At 52.1% G+C, this 17277-nt stretch overlaps 1 protein-coding gene and 1 non-coding gene across 2 annotated transcripts in view; both read left to right on the top strand.

Annotated features, from left to right (window-relative positions):
* Nucleotides 1–5874: 5874 nt before the first annotated feature.
* IARS1 (isoleucyl-tRNA synthetase 1) overlaps nt 5875–17277 on the top strand; it is a 150938-nt gene continuing 139535 nt past the window's right edge. The window contains exons 1-2 of the mRNA XM_075321722.1: nt 5875–5969; nt 11691–11817. Of these exons, the coding sequence (XP_075177837.1) occupies nt 11699–11817 (119 nt within the window). The 5' untranslated portion in view covers nt 5875–5969; nt 11691–11698. The remainder of the gene's footprint in view (nt 5970–11690; nt 11818–17277) is intronic.
* LOC142250192 (small nucleolar RNA SNORA84) lies at nt 11473–11602 on the top strand. Its single transcript, XR_012725128.1, has one exon. It is a non-coding gene; the product is annotated as a small nucleolar RNA SNORA84 (small nucleolar RNA).

Genomic DNA, 17277 nt, shown 5'->3' with positions numbered 1-17277 from the left:
CTACATTCTACACCCCCCTCACCACACACCTCCGCCCCTGCCGTCTACATTCTACACCCCCCTCACCACACACCTCCCGCCCTGCCGTCTACATTCTACACCCCCCTCACCACACACCTCCGCCCCTGCCGTCTACATTCTACACCCCCCTCACCACACACCTCCGCCCCTGCCGTCTACATTCTACACCCCCCTCACCACACACCTCCGCCCCTGCCGTCTACATTCTACACCCCCCTCACCACACACCTCCGCCCCTGCCGTCTACATTCTACACCCCCCTCACCACACACCTCCGCCCCTGCCGTCTACATTCTACACCCCCCTCACCACACACCTCCGCCCCTGCCGTCTACATTCTACACCCCCCTCACCACACACCTCCGCCCCTGCCGTCTACATTCTACACCCCCCTCACCACACACCTCCGCCCCTGCCGTCTACATTCTACACCCCCCTCACCACACACCTCCGCCCCTGCCGTCTACATTCTACACCCCCCTCACCACACACCTCCGCCCCTGCCGTCTACATTCTACACCCCCCTCACCACACACCTCCGCCCCTGCCGTCTACATTCTACACCCCCCTCACCACACACCTCCGCCCCTGCCGTCTACATTCTACACCCCCCTCACCACACACCTCCGCCCCTGCCGTCTACATTCTACACCCCCCTCACCACACACCTCCGCCCCTGCCGTCTACATTCTACACCCCCCCTCACCACACACCTCCGCCCCTGCCGTCTACATTCTACACCCCCCTCACCACACACCTCCGCCCCTGCCGTCTACATTCTACACCCCCCTCACCACACACCTCCGCCCCTGCCGTCTACATTCTACACCCCCCTCACCACACACCTCCGCCCCTGCCGTCTACATTCTACACCCCCCTCACCACACACCTCCGCCCCTGCCGTCTACATTCTACACCCCCCTCACCACACACCTCCGCCCCTGCCGTCTACATTCTACACCCCCCTCACCACACACCTCCGCCCCTGCCGTCTACATTCTACACCCCCCTCACCACACACCTCCGCCCCTGCCGTCTACATTCTACACCCCCCTCACCACACACCTCCGCCCCTGCCGTCTACATTCTACACCCCCCTCACCACACACCTCCGCCCCTGCCGTCTACATTCTACACCCCCCTCACCACACACCTCCGCCCCTGCCGTCTACATTCTACACCCCCCTCACCACACACCTCCGCCCCTGCCGTCTACATTCTACACCCCCCTCACCACACACCTCCGCCCCTGCCGTCTACATTCTACACCCCCCTCACCACACACCTCCGCCCCTGCCGTCTACATTCTACACCCCCCTCACCACACACCTCCGCCCCTGCCGTCTACATTCTACACCCCCCTCACCACACACCTCCGCCCCTGCCGTCTACATTCTACACCCCCCTCACCACACACCTCCGCCCCTGCCGTCTACATTCTACACCCCCCTCACCACACACCTCCGCCCCTGCCGTCTACATTCTACACCCCCCTCACCACACACCTCCGCCCTGCCGTCTACATTCTACACCCCCCTCACCACACACCTCCGCCCCTGCCGTCTACATTCTACACCCCCCTCACCACACACCTCCGCCCCTGCCGTCTACATTCTACACCCCCCTCACCACACACCTCCGCCCCTGCCGTCTACATTCTACACCCCCTCACCACACACCTCCGCCCCTGCCGTCTACATTCTACACCCCCCTCACCACACACCTCCGCCCCTGCCGTCTACATTCTACACCCCCCTCACCACACACCTCCGCCCCTGCCGTCTACATTCTACACCCCCCTCACCACACACCTCCGCCCCTGCCGTCTACATTCTACACCCCCCTCACCACACACCTCCGCCCCTGCCGTCTACATTCTACACCCCCCTCACCACACACCTCCGCCCCTGCCGTCTACATTCTACACCCCCCTCACCACACACCTCCGCCCCTGCCGTCTACATTCTACACCCCCTCACCACACACCTCCGCCCCTGCCGTCTACATTCTACACCCCCCTCACCACACACCTCCGCCCCTGCCGTCTACATTCTACACCCCCCTCACCACACACCTCCGCCCCTGCCGTCTACATTCTACACCCCCCTCACCACACACCTCCGCCCCTGCCGTCTACATTCTACACCCCCCTCACCACACACCTCCGCCCCTGCCGTCTACATTCTACACCCCCCTCACCACACACCTCCGCCCCTGCCGTCTACATTCTACACCCCCCTCACCACACACCTCCGCCCCTGCCGTCTACATTCTACACCCCCCTCACCACACACCTCCGCCCCTGCCGTCTACATTCTACACCCCCCTCACCACACACCTCCGCCCCTGCCGTCTACATTCTACACCCCCCTCACCACACACCTCCGCCCCTGCCGTCTACATTCTACACCCCCCTCACCACACACCTCCGCCCCTGCCGTCTACATTCTACACCCCCCTCACCACACACCTCCGCCCCTGCCGTCTACATTCTACACCCCCCTCACCACACACCTCCGCCCCTGCCGTCTACATTCTACACCCCCCTCACCACACACCTCCGCCCCTGCCGTCTACATTCTACACCCCCCTCACCACACACCTCCGCCCCTGCCGTCTACATTCTACACCCCCCTCACCACACACCTCCGCCCCTGCCGTCTACATTCTACACCCCCCTCACCACACACCTCCGCCCCTGCCGTCTACATTCTACACCCCCCTCACCACACACCTCCGCCCCTGCCGTCTACATTCTACACCCCCCTCACCACACACCTCCGCCCCTGCCGTCTACATTCTACACCCCCCTCACCACACACCTCCGCCCCTGCCGTCTACATTCTACACCCCCCTCACCACACACCTCCGCCCCTGCCGTCTACATTCTACACCCCCCTCACCACACACCTCCGCCCCTGCCGTCTACATTCTACACCCCCCTCACCACACACCTCCGCCCCTGCCGTCTACATTCTACACCCCCCTCACCACACACCTCCGCCCCTGCCGTCTACATTCTACACCCCCCTCACCACACACCTCCGCCCCTGCCGTCTACATTCTACACCCCCCTCACCACACACCTCCGCCCCTGCCGTCTACATTCTACACCCCCCTCACCACACACCTCCGCCCCTGCCGTCTACATTCTACACCCCCCTCACCACACACCTCCGCCCCTGCCGTCTACATTCTACACCCCCCTCACCACACACCTCCGCCCCTGCCGTCTACATTCTACACCCCCCTCACCACACACCTCCGCCCCTGCCGTCTACATTCTACACCCCCCTCACCACACACCTCCGCCCCTGCCGTCTACATTCTACACCCCCCTCACCACACACCTCCGCCCCTGCCGTCTACATTCTACACCCCCCTCACCACACACCTCCGCCCCTGCCGTCTACATTCTACACCCCCCTCACCACACACCTCCGCCCCTGCCGTCTACATTCTACACCCCCCTCACCACACACCTCCGCCCCTGCCGTCTACATTCTACACCCCCCTCACCACACACCTCCGCCCCTGCCGTCTACATTCTACACCCCCCTCACCACACACCTCCGCCCCTGCCGTCTACATTCTACACCCCCCTCACCACACACCTCCGCCCCTGCCGTCTACATTCTACACCCCCCTCACCACACACCTCCGCCCCTGCCGTCTACATTCTACACCCCCCTCACCACACACCTCCGCCCCTGCCGTCTACATTCTACACCCCCCTCACCACACACCTCCGCCCCTGCCGTCTACATTCTACACCCCCCTCACCACACACCTCCGCCCCTGCCGTCTACATTCTACACCCCCCTCACCACACACCTCCGCCCCTGCCGTCTACATTCTACACCCCCCTCACCACACACCTCCGCCCCTGCCGTCTACATTCTACACCCCCCTCACCACACACCTCCGCCCCTGCCGTCTACATTCTACACCCCCCTCACCACACACCTCCGCCCCTGCCGTCTACATTCTACACCCCCCTCACCACACACCTCCGCCCCTGCCGTCTACATTCTACACCCCCCTCACCACACACCTCCGCCCCTGCCGTCTACATTCTACACCCCCCTCACCACACACCTCCGCCCCTGCCGTCTACATTCTACACCCCCCTCACCACACACCTCCGCCCCTGCCGTCTACATTCTACACCCCCCTCACCACACACCTCCGCCCCTGCCGTCTACATTCTACACCCCCCTCACCACACACCTCCGCCCCTGCCGTCTACATTCTACACCCCCCTCACCACACACCTCCGCCCCTGCCGTCTACATTCTACACCCCCCTCACCACACACCTCCGCCCCTGCCGTCTACATTCTACACCCCCCTCACCACACACCTCCGCCCCTGCCGTCTACATTCTACACCCCCCTCACCACACACCTCCGCCCCTGCCGTCTACATTCTACACCCCCCTCACCACACACCTCCGCCCCTGCCGTCTACATTCTACACCCCCCTCACCACACACCTCCGCCCCTGCCGTCTACATTCTACACCCCCCTCACCACACACCTCCGCCCCTGCCGTCTACATTCTACACCCCCCTCACCACACACCTCCGCCCCTGCCGTCTACATTCTACACCCCCCTCACCACACACCTCCGCCCCTGCCGTCTACATTCTACACCCCCCTCACCACACACCTCCGCCCCTGCCGTCTACATTCTACACCCCCCTCACCACACACCTCCGCCCCTGCCGTCTACATTCTACACCCCCCTCACCACACACCTCCGCCCCTGCCGTCTACATTCTACACCCCCCTCACCACACACCTCCGCCCCTGCCGTCTACATTCTACACCCCCCTCACCACACACCTCCGCCCCTGCCGACTACATTCTACACCCCCCTCACCACACCTCCGCCCCTGCCGACTACATTCTACACCCCCCTCACCACACACCTCCGCCCCTGCCGACTACATTCTACACCCCCCTCACCACACACCTCCGCCCCTGCCGACTACATTCTACACCCCCCTCACCACACACCTCCGCCCCTGCCGACTACATTCTACACCCCCCTCACCACACACCTCCGCCCCTGCCGACTACATTCTACACCCCCCTCACACACCTCCGCCCCTGCCGACTACATTCTACACCCCCCTCACCACACACCTCCGCCCCTGCCGACTACATTCTACACCCCCCTCACCACACACCTCCGCCCATGCCGTCTACATTCTACACCCCCCTATCACCACACACCTCCCGCCCCCACCCCCCCTATCACCACACACCTCCCGCCCCCACCCCCCCTATCACCACACACCTCCCGCCCCCACCCCCCCTATCACCACACACCTCCCGCCCCCACCCCCCCTATCACCACACACCTCCCGCCCCCCTATCACCACACACCTCCCGCCCCCACCGTCTCTACACCCCTCACCGCACACCTCCTACTCCGTCTACACTCTACACCCCCCCATAACCACACACCTCTCGCCCCTGTCTACACCCCCCCATAACCACACACCTCCCGCCCCCACCGTCTACACCCCCCTCACCACACACCTCCCGCCCCCACCGTCTACACCCTACACCCCCCCATAACCACACACCTCCCGCCCCCACCGTCTACACCCCCCTCACCACACACCTCGCACCCCCACTGTCTACACACTCTACACCCCTCTCACCACACACCCCGTTCCCCTAGACACAGCTATACACTGAGTTTTTCTCCACCTCACTGCCCGCAGGCCGCCCCGTACTCTACACTGTCACTGACCACTGTCCTGTTCCGGGCTCTGCGAATTCAGGCAAAAAGCAGAAACCAGCTGCGAGCAACCACGTGACCGCAGAGACACATGACCACGTGACCGCAGAGACACATGACCACATGACGTCACCCCGCCGGCTTCCGCTTCCTCTCATGCTGTCTTTGCGTTACATCATCCCGCCTGAGACACCGGTGAGTGGCGACCGAGCAGCTCAGAGCTGTGCAGTGTGCGACTGCGGTATACAGCCCCGACCTGTGTATGGCGCATGTCATATATACAGTGTATACTGCCCTTATTACCCCACGTGTCATATATACAGTATATAACGTCATTATTACTCCATGTGTCATGTATACAGTATATAGATTCCTTATTGCCCCATGTGTCATATATATATATATATAGTCCTAATTACCCCACGTGTCATGTATACAGTATATATAGTCCTTATTACCCCACGTGTCATGTATACAGTATAAATTCCTTATTACCCCATGTGTCAAGTATACAGTATATAACGTCATTATTACCCCATGCGTCATGTATACAGTATATATAGTCATTATTACCCCGCGTGTCATGTATACAGTATATAACGTCATTATTACCCCATGTGTCATGTATATAGCATATATAGTCCTTATTGCCCCATGTGTCATGTATACAGTATATATAGTCCTTATTGCCCCATGTGTCATGTATACAGTATATATAGTCCTTATTGCCCCATGTGTCATGTATACAGTATATATAGTCCTTATTACCCCATATGTCATGTATACAGTATATATAGTCATTATTACCCCGTGTGTCATGTATACAGTATATATAGTCCTTATTGCCCCATGTGTCATGTATACAGTATATAGATTCCTTATTGCCCCATGTGGCATGTGTACAGTATATATAGTCCTTATTACCCCACGTGTCATGTATATAGATTCCTTATTACCCCACGTGTCATGTATACAGTATATATAGTCCTTATTACCCCACGTGTCATGTATACAGTATATAACGTCATTATTACTCCATGTGTCATGTATACAGTATATAGATTCCTTATTGCCCCATGTGTCATATATATATAGTCCTAATTACCCCACGTGTCATGTATACAGTATATATAGTCCTTATTACCCCACGTGTCATGTATACAGTATAAATTCCTTATTACCCCATGTGTCAAGTATACAGTATATAACGTCATTATTACCCCATGCGTCATGTATACAGTATATATAGTCATTATTACCCCGCGTGTCATGTATACAGTATATAACGTCATTATTACCCCATGTGTCATGTATATAGCATATATAGTCCTTATTGCCCCATGTGTCATGTATACAGTATATATAGTCCTTATTGCCCCATGTGTCATGTATACAGTATATATAGTCCTTATTACCCCATATGTCATGTATACAGTATATATAGTCATTATTACCCCGTGTGTCATGTATACAGTATATATAGTCCTTATTGCCCCATGTGTGATGTATACAGTATATAGATTGCTTATTGCCCCATGTCATGTGTACAGTATATATAGTCCTACTTACCCCACGTGTCATGTATACAGTATATATAGTCCTTATTACCCCACGTGTCATGTATATAGATTCCTTATTACCCCACGTGTCATGTATACAGTATATATAGTCCTTATTACCCCACGTGTCATGTATACAGTATATAGATTCCTTATTGCCCCATGTGTCAGGTATACAGTATATAGATTCCTTATTACCCCATGTGTCAGGTATACAGTATATATAGTCATTATTACCCCATGTGTCATGTATACAGTATATATAGTCCTTATTACCCCATATGTCATGTATACAGTATATATAGCCTTTATTGCCCCATATGTCATGTATATATAGCCTTTATTGCCCCATATGTCATGTATACAGTATATATAGCCTTTATTGCCCCATATGTCATGTATACAGTATATATAGCCTTTATTGCCCCATATGTCATGTATACAGTATACAGTGCCTACAAGTAGTATTCAACCCCCTGCAGATTTCGCAGGTTTGATAAGATGCAGATAAGTTAGAGCCTGCAAACTTCAAACAAGAGCAGGATTTATTAACAGATGCATAAATCTTACAAACCAACAAGTTATGTTGCTCAGTTAAATTTTAATAAATTTTCAACATAAAAGTGTGGGTCAATTATTATTCAACCCCTAGGTTTAATATTTTGTGGAATAACCCTTGTTTGCAATTACAGCTAATAATAGTCTTTTATAAGACCTGATCAGGCCGGCACAGGTCTCTGGAGTTATCTTGGCCCACTCCTCCATGCAGATCTTCTCCAAGTTATCTAGGTTCTTTGGGTGTCTCATGTGGACTTTAATCTTGAGCTCCTTCCACAAGTTTTCAATTGGGTTAAGGTCAGGAGACTGACTAGGCCACTGCAACACCTTGATTTTTTCCCTCTTGAACCAGGCCTTGGTTTTCTTGGCTGTGTGCTTTGGGTCGTTGTCTTGTTGGAAGATGAAATGACGACCCATCTTAAGATCCTTGATGGAGGAGCGGAGGTTATTGGCCAAAATCTCCAGGTAGGCCGTGCTATCCATCTTCCCATGGATGCGGACCAGATGGCCAGGCCCCTTGGCTGAGAAACAGCCCCACATCATGATGCTGCCACCACCATGCTTGACTGTAGGGATGGTATTCTTGGGGTCGTATGCAGTGCCATCCAGTCTCCAAACGTCACGTGTGTGGTTGGCACCAAAGATCTCGATCTTGGTCTCATCAGACCAGAGAACCTTGAACCAGTCTGTCTCAGAGTCCTCCAAGTGATCATGAGCAAACTGTAGACGAGCCTTGACATGACGCTTTGAAAGTAAACGTACCTTACGGGCTCGTCTGGTGCGGAGACCATTGCGGTGGAGTACGTTACTTATGGTATTGACTGAAACCAATGTCCCCACTGCCATGAGATCTTCCCGGAGCTCCTTCCTTGTTGTCCTTGGGTTAGCCTTGACTCTTCGGACAAGCCTGGCCTCGGCACGGGAGGAAACTTTCAAAGGCTGTCCAGGCCGTGGAAGGCTAACAGTAGTTCCATAAGCCTTCCACTTCCGGATGATGCTCCCAACAGTGGAGACAGGTAGGCCCAACTCCTTGGAAAGGGTTTTGTACCCCTTGCCAGCCTTGTGACCCTCCACGATCTTGTCTCTGATGGCCTTGGAATGCTCCTTTGTCTTTCCCATGTTGACCAAGTATGAGTGCTGTTCACAAGTTTGGGGAGGGTCTTAATTAGTCAGAAAAGGCTGGAAAAAGAGATAATTAATCCAAACATGTGAAGCTCATTGTTCTTTGTGCCTGAAATACTTCTTAATACTTTAGGGGAACCAAACAGAATTCTTGTGGTTTGAGGGGTTGAATAATAAATGACCCTCTGAATAAACTTTTCACAATTTAAAAAAAAAATTAAAAAAAGAAATAACATTCTTTTTTGCTGCAGAGCATTTCACACTTCCAGGCTGATCTACAGTCCAAATGTCACAATGCCAAGTTAATTCCGAATGTGTAAACCTGCTAAATCTGCAGGGAGTTTAATACTACTTGTAGGCACTGTAGCTGTTATTCCCCGTATGTCATGTATACATAGCCCTTTCTGCAGTAGGTGTCATGCTTTGCCCTTCATGCCTCCATGTTTCTGCTGTCGTCCTCTGTACAGATTGTCTGCTGTTTGTATAGTATACACCAAAAAATGGCCAAAAAATGAACTACTGGCTAACTCATTAACGGTAACACCTACAAAAGATTGAGTTCACAGCCAAGAAAATACTGCTGATTACAATTATTTTTATTAAAGATATTAAGGTAAAACAAACACAAATAAATTAGATTAATTTGGGGATAAGCAAAGAACGTCCTCTTATTTATACAGTCCAATTATTACGTGTTTCCTGGATAAAACAATTCATTTTTACAAGTTGAAAAGACCTTAAAGGGAACCTGACTCCAGATTTGGGGCCTAAACGCTGTGGCCACCACCAGTGGGCTCTTATATACAGCATTCTAACATGCTGTATATAAGAGCCCAGGCCGCTGTGCACAACATAAAAAAAAAACTTTATAATACTCACGGGGTAGTGCAGACTGGTCGGATGGGTGTCTCCGTTCTCTGGGTCCGCGCCTCGTCTTTCGGCCATCTTTGTCCTCCTTCTTCCGAAGCCGGGGTGCATGACACGTCCTATGTCATCCACAGTAGCCACCATTGAGGTCCTGCGCAGGCGCACTTTGATCTGCCCTAGACAGGGCAGAGCAAAGTATTGTAGTGCGCCTGCACAGGACCTCAATGCCGGCTAGTGTGGATGACGTAGGACGCGTCATGCACCCTGGCTTCAGAAGAAGGAGGACAAAGATGGCCGAAAGAGGAGGCGCCGGACCCGGAGAACTGAGCCACCCATCTGCTCCGCACCGACCGTTTAGGTGAGTATTATAAAGTGATTTTTACGTTCTACACAGCGGCCTGGGCTCTTATATACACACTGTGCTGTATATAAGAGCCCAATGGTGGTGGCTGCAGCTTAGGCCCTGTGCGCATGCTGCATTTTTTACTGCAGTTTTGCTGCATGTTTTGCTGTAGAAAATGTTCATAACCTTGCTGCAGACATTCCCTAGCAAAACCTATGGTAAAAAAAATGCTGTGCGCAGACTGTGTTTTTTTTTTTCACCAACAGGTTTTGATGCATGTTTTCTGCAGCAAAAAGAATTGCATGTCACTTCTTTTCTGCAGATATTTGCGGTTTTTGACATAGATAATGGTCAAAAACCGCAGGGAACAACCCGTGGAAAAACCGCGGCCAAATCGCGGTTAAACCGCATGCGGTGTTTGGGTGCGGTTTGCTGCAGTTTTTCACCGCAGGTGCAGTAATCATTCAGAGGATCCAGAATTTTCTTACGAAAATTCCATTTTCTAGTGCGCACAGGGCCTTATAGTCACCAAATCTGGTGACAGGTTCCCTTTAAATGTAGATATTTCAACGTTAACCACCAGAGGTCACTATTGTGCAAAGAAAGTCCATATAATATATCTGACCCAATAGATATGTGTATATATATATATATATATATATATATATATATATATATACACACACATATGTGTGTGCTCAAGCTGATATAAATAATTCTTATATACATTGCACAGCCCGCACTATAAATGTATATTGCACAGATCCCAAAGGGTATATAGGACAGAGAGATTGATATTGCACAGACCCTATGGTGGAGTATAGAACAAAGAAAATCTGGAGTAATTCGGGTTATACAAGATTAGGTATTGCACAGACTATTATTTCAGAATTATCCAAAAGAGTATATCGCAGAACCCACCAAAGAGGGATGATAAAATCATATAGTTGGCCACAAAAAGGATCAAATAGGCAAAAAAAAAGCATTACATAAGAAACCCAGATAATATAACCAAGAAGGGGAGAAAATGCCTAATAGTGCACCATGCTAAGAAGAATATTTTTTGATAATGCGATAGCTAAGGAAAGTTATCCAAGGCAAACAAACACAGCCATATAAAGACATAAAGTCAGGCCGAATATACCGTGCAGGGTCTGAACATAGAGGAATAGATACCCTCCGGTTATAGGTTTGGGGTGCTTTGCTCTGTGTGAGGCTCTATGTTGGTTCCCTCCATGTGATTATTTGGGCCCTGTGGTTACTGGAGTCCGGTTCTGTCCGGGGCTGCAGTTATATAATGGGCCTATATTAATACTGCGGTTTTTGCATGGCTGCTGAGTCCATTTCTTAGCCGCCATAGCCCGGTTGCAGTTATATTCGTTCTGATTTTCTATTATATACGGTAGTTCTGCCGAAATCACATAGGTGACCCTATTACCCCATAGACTGTCTCCCTTTTTTGTGCAGCGTCCATCATGGCTGATCAGGTGCCGGAGATGTTCAGCTTCCCTGCCGAGGAGGAGCGGATCCTGCAGCTCTGGAAGGACTTAGACTGTTTCCAAGAATGTCTCAAGCAATCAAAGAATAAGCCCAGGTGAGAAATACAGAAAAGGTCTGGAGAAATGGAAGTTGTGGTGCGAACGGTGGAGTAATAAGTGATACAGGGGAACCTTGGTTTACGAGAACAATCCGTTCTGGGAGTGTGCTTGTAAACCAAGTTACTCGTCTAGCAAAGCAAAATTTCCCATAGGAAATAATGCAAGCTCAGATAATTTGTTCCACAACTTGTTCAATGTCCCATCCTGGTCCCCTATTGTGCCATTCCACACATGCATTCCACCGCTGGCCTCCCGGTTCTTGTGTATCGGATAACCATCGTGACCGATGCCGGAGCTTCCGCTGCCAGACCGCTGATGTCAAAGGCAGGAGCCACTTGCCTCTGATTGGCCAACGCGCTGCCTTTGAGAAGCGTCTGACAGCGGAAGTTCCTCCATCGTAGCGATGGTTACCCGATACACATCCTTTACCGGCGAACTACAAGAACCAGGAGGCCGGCGAGGGAACGGAAGGTAAGGGGAGCATAATGTGTGTGTTTGTGTGTGTGTGCGCGCATGTTTGTGCGGACTACAAGAGTGGGTCAGAGCGCGGTGAAAGTAGGGAACCGGAAGTGTGTGCGGTGAGTATTTGCTCGTACAGCAAAGCTTTCTCGTAAACTGAGTTACAAATTTACAGCAAGCTTTGCTCGTATAGCGGAATACTCGCACACCAAGTTACTCATAAGCCGAGGTTCCACTGTATTCTCATCATCCAGCTAATGTCCGGACTCTGCTCCGCCCAGAGGTTTTGGGTGTAAATAAATCTATCAACGGGATAAGCCCTCCTATATGAGCAGACAGGTCATAGGAAGCAGAATATCATAAAATCTGTGATCTGATGTCTTAAGGGTGCTTTACACGCTGCGACATCGCTAGCGATCTCGTTAGCGATGTGACACGCCAGATCACAGATGCGATCTGCCGAGATCACACATAGGTCGGTTTTATAGCGCCGGTAACATGTGCGATTTCTGCAGATCGCATCTGTGATCTGGTGTGTCACATCGCTAACGAAATCGCTAGCGATGTCGCAGCGTGTAAAGCACCCTTTACTCCAGCAAAATCCATGATATTGTTATATGTAAATGAGCTCTTCAGGACTATGGGCCGGAAGGTGATGTCATCCACATGACTGCGCAGAGAAGTTGCCGGTTCGCGCAGGCGCGCCTTTTTTTTCAGCTCTACCCACAACAGGGCAGAGCGAAGTGCGCCCGCGCAAGTCAGCAATGTGTATGCGCAAGTGCGAGATTTTGCCTGCCTACGTGGATGGCACTCAAAGCGTCATCCACGTCAATCAGCTCAGGAGGACGTCAAAATGAGGTATATGAGGCACAGATTAGGACGCCCATCGGACCAGACCAGACAATTTACATACAGGGCGGGAGACTTTATAAAGGTATTTGTGGGGTCTACAGGGGGGTAATGTGCACCTTTCTAGAATGCAGCACAGGCGCTGCTTAAGGTGCTAGTTTTAGTTTAGAAGGCCAAAATCTGTTGACATGTTCCCTTTAAAGCATCTTAAACTCCGACCACCCGCGACCAAAACCAGAGTTTAAACCAAAACCAGTGAGAGCCCTTTAGAGACTTTACTGACTCACTTGGGTGCCGGTACCCATCGTTCCCAGCAGGGGGCTAGCACTTTGTCAATAGCGACCCATCACTAATCTGCAGGTTCCCCTCAGCTTGCATCTCGCAGGCAATCAGAGCTGTGAGAGCTGCAGCAAATGTGTTTGTATACATACAATGTTCAGTTCTGCTGTGCTGTGATTTTTACATGTCATTATATGCATGGGATTTTCTTCTTAGTTTCTATAGCTTTCTTTACCGTGCATTATGTGGCACCCAGCTTTACATTATTATTTTTTTCTACATAGCTGTGCACCCCCTCTCATTTAAGCAATTTTTACATGTCTAACTCTGATATCACCCTCTGGAGGCTGAATCTCATGCAGACCAGTGTCCACCACATAGATCTTAGCAGCTAATTTACATATTTAAAAAAACATGGATTTCTCCGGAATAAAGGGGGCGTTACACGCAGTGATATCGCTAGCGAGCGTACCCGCCGCCATCGTTTGTGCGTCACGGGCAAATCGCTGCCCGTGGCGCACAATATCGTTAGGAGCCTTCACACGGACTTACCTGCCTAGCGTCATCGCTGTGGCCGGCGAACCGCCTCCTTTCTAAGGGGGCGGTTCGTGCGGCGTCACTAAGCGGCCGCCCAATAGAAGTGGAGGGGCTGAGATGAGCGGCTGTAACATCCCGCCCACCTCCTTCCTTCCTCATTGCCGGCGGCCGCAGGTAAGCTGTAGGTCGTCGTTCCCGAGGTGTCACACGTAGCGATGTGTGCTGCCTCGGGAACGACGAACAACCTGCGTCCTCAACAATCAACGATTTTTTGAAAATGAACGACGTGTCAACGATGGGTGATAAGGTGAGTATTTAACGGTCGTTCGTGCGTGTCACACGCAACGATGTCGTTAACTATGCCGGATGTGCATCACGGAATCCGTGGCCCCGGCGATATATCGTTAGATACGTCGTTGCGTGTAACTGGGCCTTAAGACATCGTATCGCAGATATCCAGGTTCATTCTATTCAGCTTCCTGTGACTTGCATGACCCTTTAGACGGCTTAGGAGGGCCGATCCTACTGACAGATTTCCTTTAAGCATTAGACATTTTTAGTTGTATTCTTCAATGGCATCTTGCACAAATTTTTTGTGACTTTTGACGTTTTTGCGTCACTCTGCCAGTTCCACTAACTTTGCTTGGAAAGGTATTGATGAAGCAATGGCAAATTTGTGGATTTGATTTAAGATTCGGTTGTTTCACAAGAGACATTTGTGAGGCAAATCCCGGGATATGAAGATGAATTATGACTTCCAGTCATAATCGCTCATCACTCCCTGGCAGTGCCCCCCTCCCTTCTTGTCCTCAATGTCCAGCATCTGTGAAGGTGTCACATCCCATGGCCATCTCCTATGATATGGAAATTAGGTGATGTGGGAACAATGGACACAGGATGACTCCCTGCCGTGACCCTGTGGTAGGAGCTGCTATCTAATTAGCAAGCTTGGAAGTATCCAGACAGAACTCCTCCAGTAAAAAATGGTTCATATCTCGCAAGCCATATTTCCGATAAATATGGCAACCATAAAAATGGTGTCTCCGCATGCGGACGATGCTGGCACACCCTTTTTATGGGAGCGGGAGCTTGGGAAATACCCCAGGCGTGATATCAGCCAATGGGGAACTAGTAGACAAGTCATGAAACCTCTCATTCTGTAGCTAAATTCATAACTGTCACAATGAGAGCATTGGCGTCCGCCTACGACGCTCCCAGGCCAAGTTATGGCCATATTCCATGTTGTGGATTTTGTCCATAACTCCAGCCAGGGGTGGAGCAGTGCTCCCTCTGAGGTCACGAAGGTAGGAGGGGACCTGGATTTGCCCAGGTTGATAACCCTACTTCGGCCATTTTCCAGTGTTCTTTCGCTGGGAGTCACGTGCAGGAAACATCTGTGGGAGTTCCTAGAAACCTGGTCTACAGCGCCCCCCTGTGGCCAGACGCACAAGGTAACTGATTGAATTGCATACCTGTTTGTAAACCATGCTTTATCTGTAACTGTACTCTGACATATGTATATTCTGTAGATTCCCTATTGTATATATTGTAGTTTCTAGTGTGCTTTAGGCTGATTAAATTATATAATTAATCTTGGGCTGTTCTGTTATCTCGATCTTGAATCCCACGTCTGTGTGTTCGGCTAATAGTTACCGTGAAGCGGTTGGTGGCAGCGAGTTGTGCCAAGGATTATTGTGGGGAGGCCAGTGAGATCCGGGGAGGTTTTATATATTCCGCCCGCGGAGGTCGGGGGAATATATACCCTACTCTCACTGGGGACCCTTCAATAATCGGCATAAGTAGTATAGCGGCCTCCTTGCTTATTGTCGGGCAATTCCATAATTGGCCTGACTATAAGAGGGGCGCTAGAGAGCGCGTCACGTGCTCTGTCTGTCGGTCGGGAGGTATAAAGGAGGGGTGACCCCCACTTGTTACCCCCCGATTGTGACGTACTGGTAGCCAGCGCGGGGGTTTTCTGAGTGACCCCCCCGGTGGTTTGTGACATATTGGTGGCATAGCGGTGGGATCGAGATAATAGTGTGTGTGAGTGTGAGACCCATACTCCCAGACACTAAAGACTGCCTGCAGCAGCTGTGGCTGCTGGGGTCTTCAGACTAGCTCAACACTAGAGTGTCAGAGTGCAGATACTGTAAGGTGTGTGGAGGCATCAGGTGTCAGTTCTGTGTCAGTGACCAAAAGTCTGCAAGAATGGCTGATGGCACCAGGAGCAGAGCTATGCAACTGGCCAATGCTAAAGCAGGAGCCGAAGAGAGGGAGGACGGTGCTGTGGACAGTAATGAGGAGGTTGCCCACGAGTCCTCCAGGAGTTCGACGCCAGAAAACAGCTCTGCAGAGGACATTGCACAACCTGGCACTGCTGGACAAGATGAGGAGCAGCTCACCCAAGGGTCCTCAACGAGCCAGATGCCAGCCCTCCGCTCTGCAATGGACAGTGAATCACCTGGCTCTGCAGCGTGCCGCAGATCACCACTTGCCAATCCCTCCGGCCTGAGAGGTGCAGAGGCCCTCCTTCAAGCTGCCTTGGCCAGGCTTATGGCTGGAGACCGGGATACCTACGAGATACTCATGGCCGAGCGTGGGCGGCAAGCAGCGCGTGACGCTGAGGCTGCGGAACGGCAAGCAGCGCGTGAGGCTGCGGAGCGGCAGGCAGCGCGTGAAGAGCGAGAGCGACAGGCAGACCGTGACTACCAGCTGCAGCTAGCTCAGCTCCGGCCCTCATCAGCCACATGTGACCTTCAAAACACCAAACTTCCAAAGGTCCGTGTTGAGGACTTCCCAGTGCTGTAGAAGGATGGAGACTTGGACTCTTTCCTGACTGCTTTTGAACGGACTTGCTTGCAGCACCATCTGGACAGGATCAGTGGGCCAAATACCTGACCCCCCGTCTAAGGGGTAAGGCCCTGGATATCCTTGGGGACTTGCCTGCTGAGGCAGATCAGGGCTACGACACCATCAAGCGGGCCCTGATCCAACAGTACAACCTCACTCCAGAGTCCTACCGCAAGAAGTTCCGGACCCTGCAAAAGGGACCAAAGGACTCCTGGGCTGACCACCGGCGGGCACTTGCCCGAGCTGCCGACCACTGGACCCAAGGCCTGCAGCTTTCCACCGGACCGGAGATCCTGGACTTGTTCATCACGGAGCAACTCTTGTGGAACTGCCCTGAGGATCTCCGCCAGTTCATCCGAGACCAGAAGCCAAAGGGGTCAACGGCTACAGCTGCCCTGGCCAATGACTACACCAACAATCGGGCTCCTGAGGCCAGGAGAGCAGCCACCAGCAGCACCTGGAGAGGGGGTAAGATGAACTCT

This window comes from Anomaloglossus baeobatrachus, chromosome 8 (assembly GCF_048569485.1).
Source record: "Anomaloglossus baeobatrachus isolate aAnoBae1 chromosome 8, aAnoBae1.hap1, whole genome shotgun sequence".
Taxonomy (NCBI): domain Eukaryota; kingdom Metazoa; phylum Chordata; class Amphibia; order Anura; family Aromobatidae; genus Anomaloglossus; species Anomaloglossus baeobatrachus.
The sequence above is the reverse complement of the archived record's forward strand: the minus strand, read 5'-3'. Positions and strand labels throughout refer to the sequence as shown.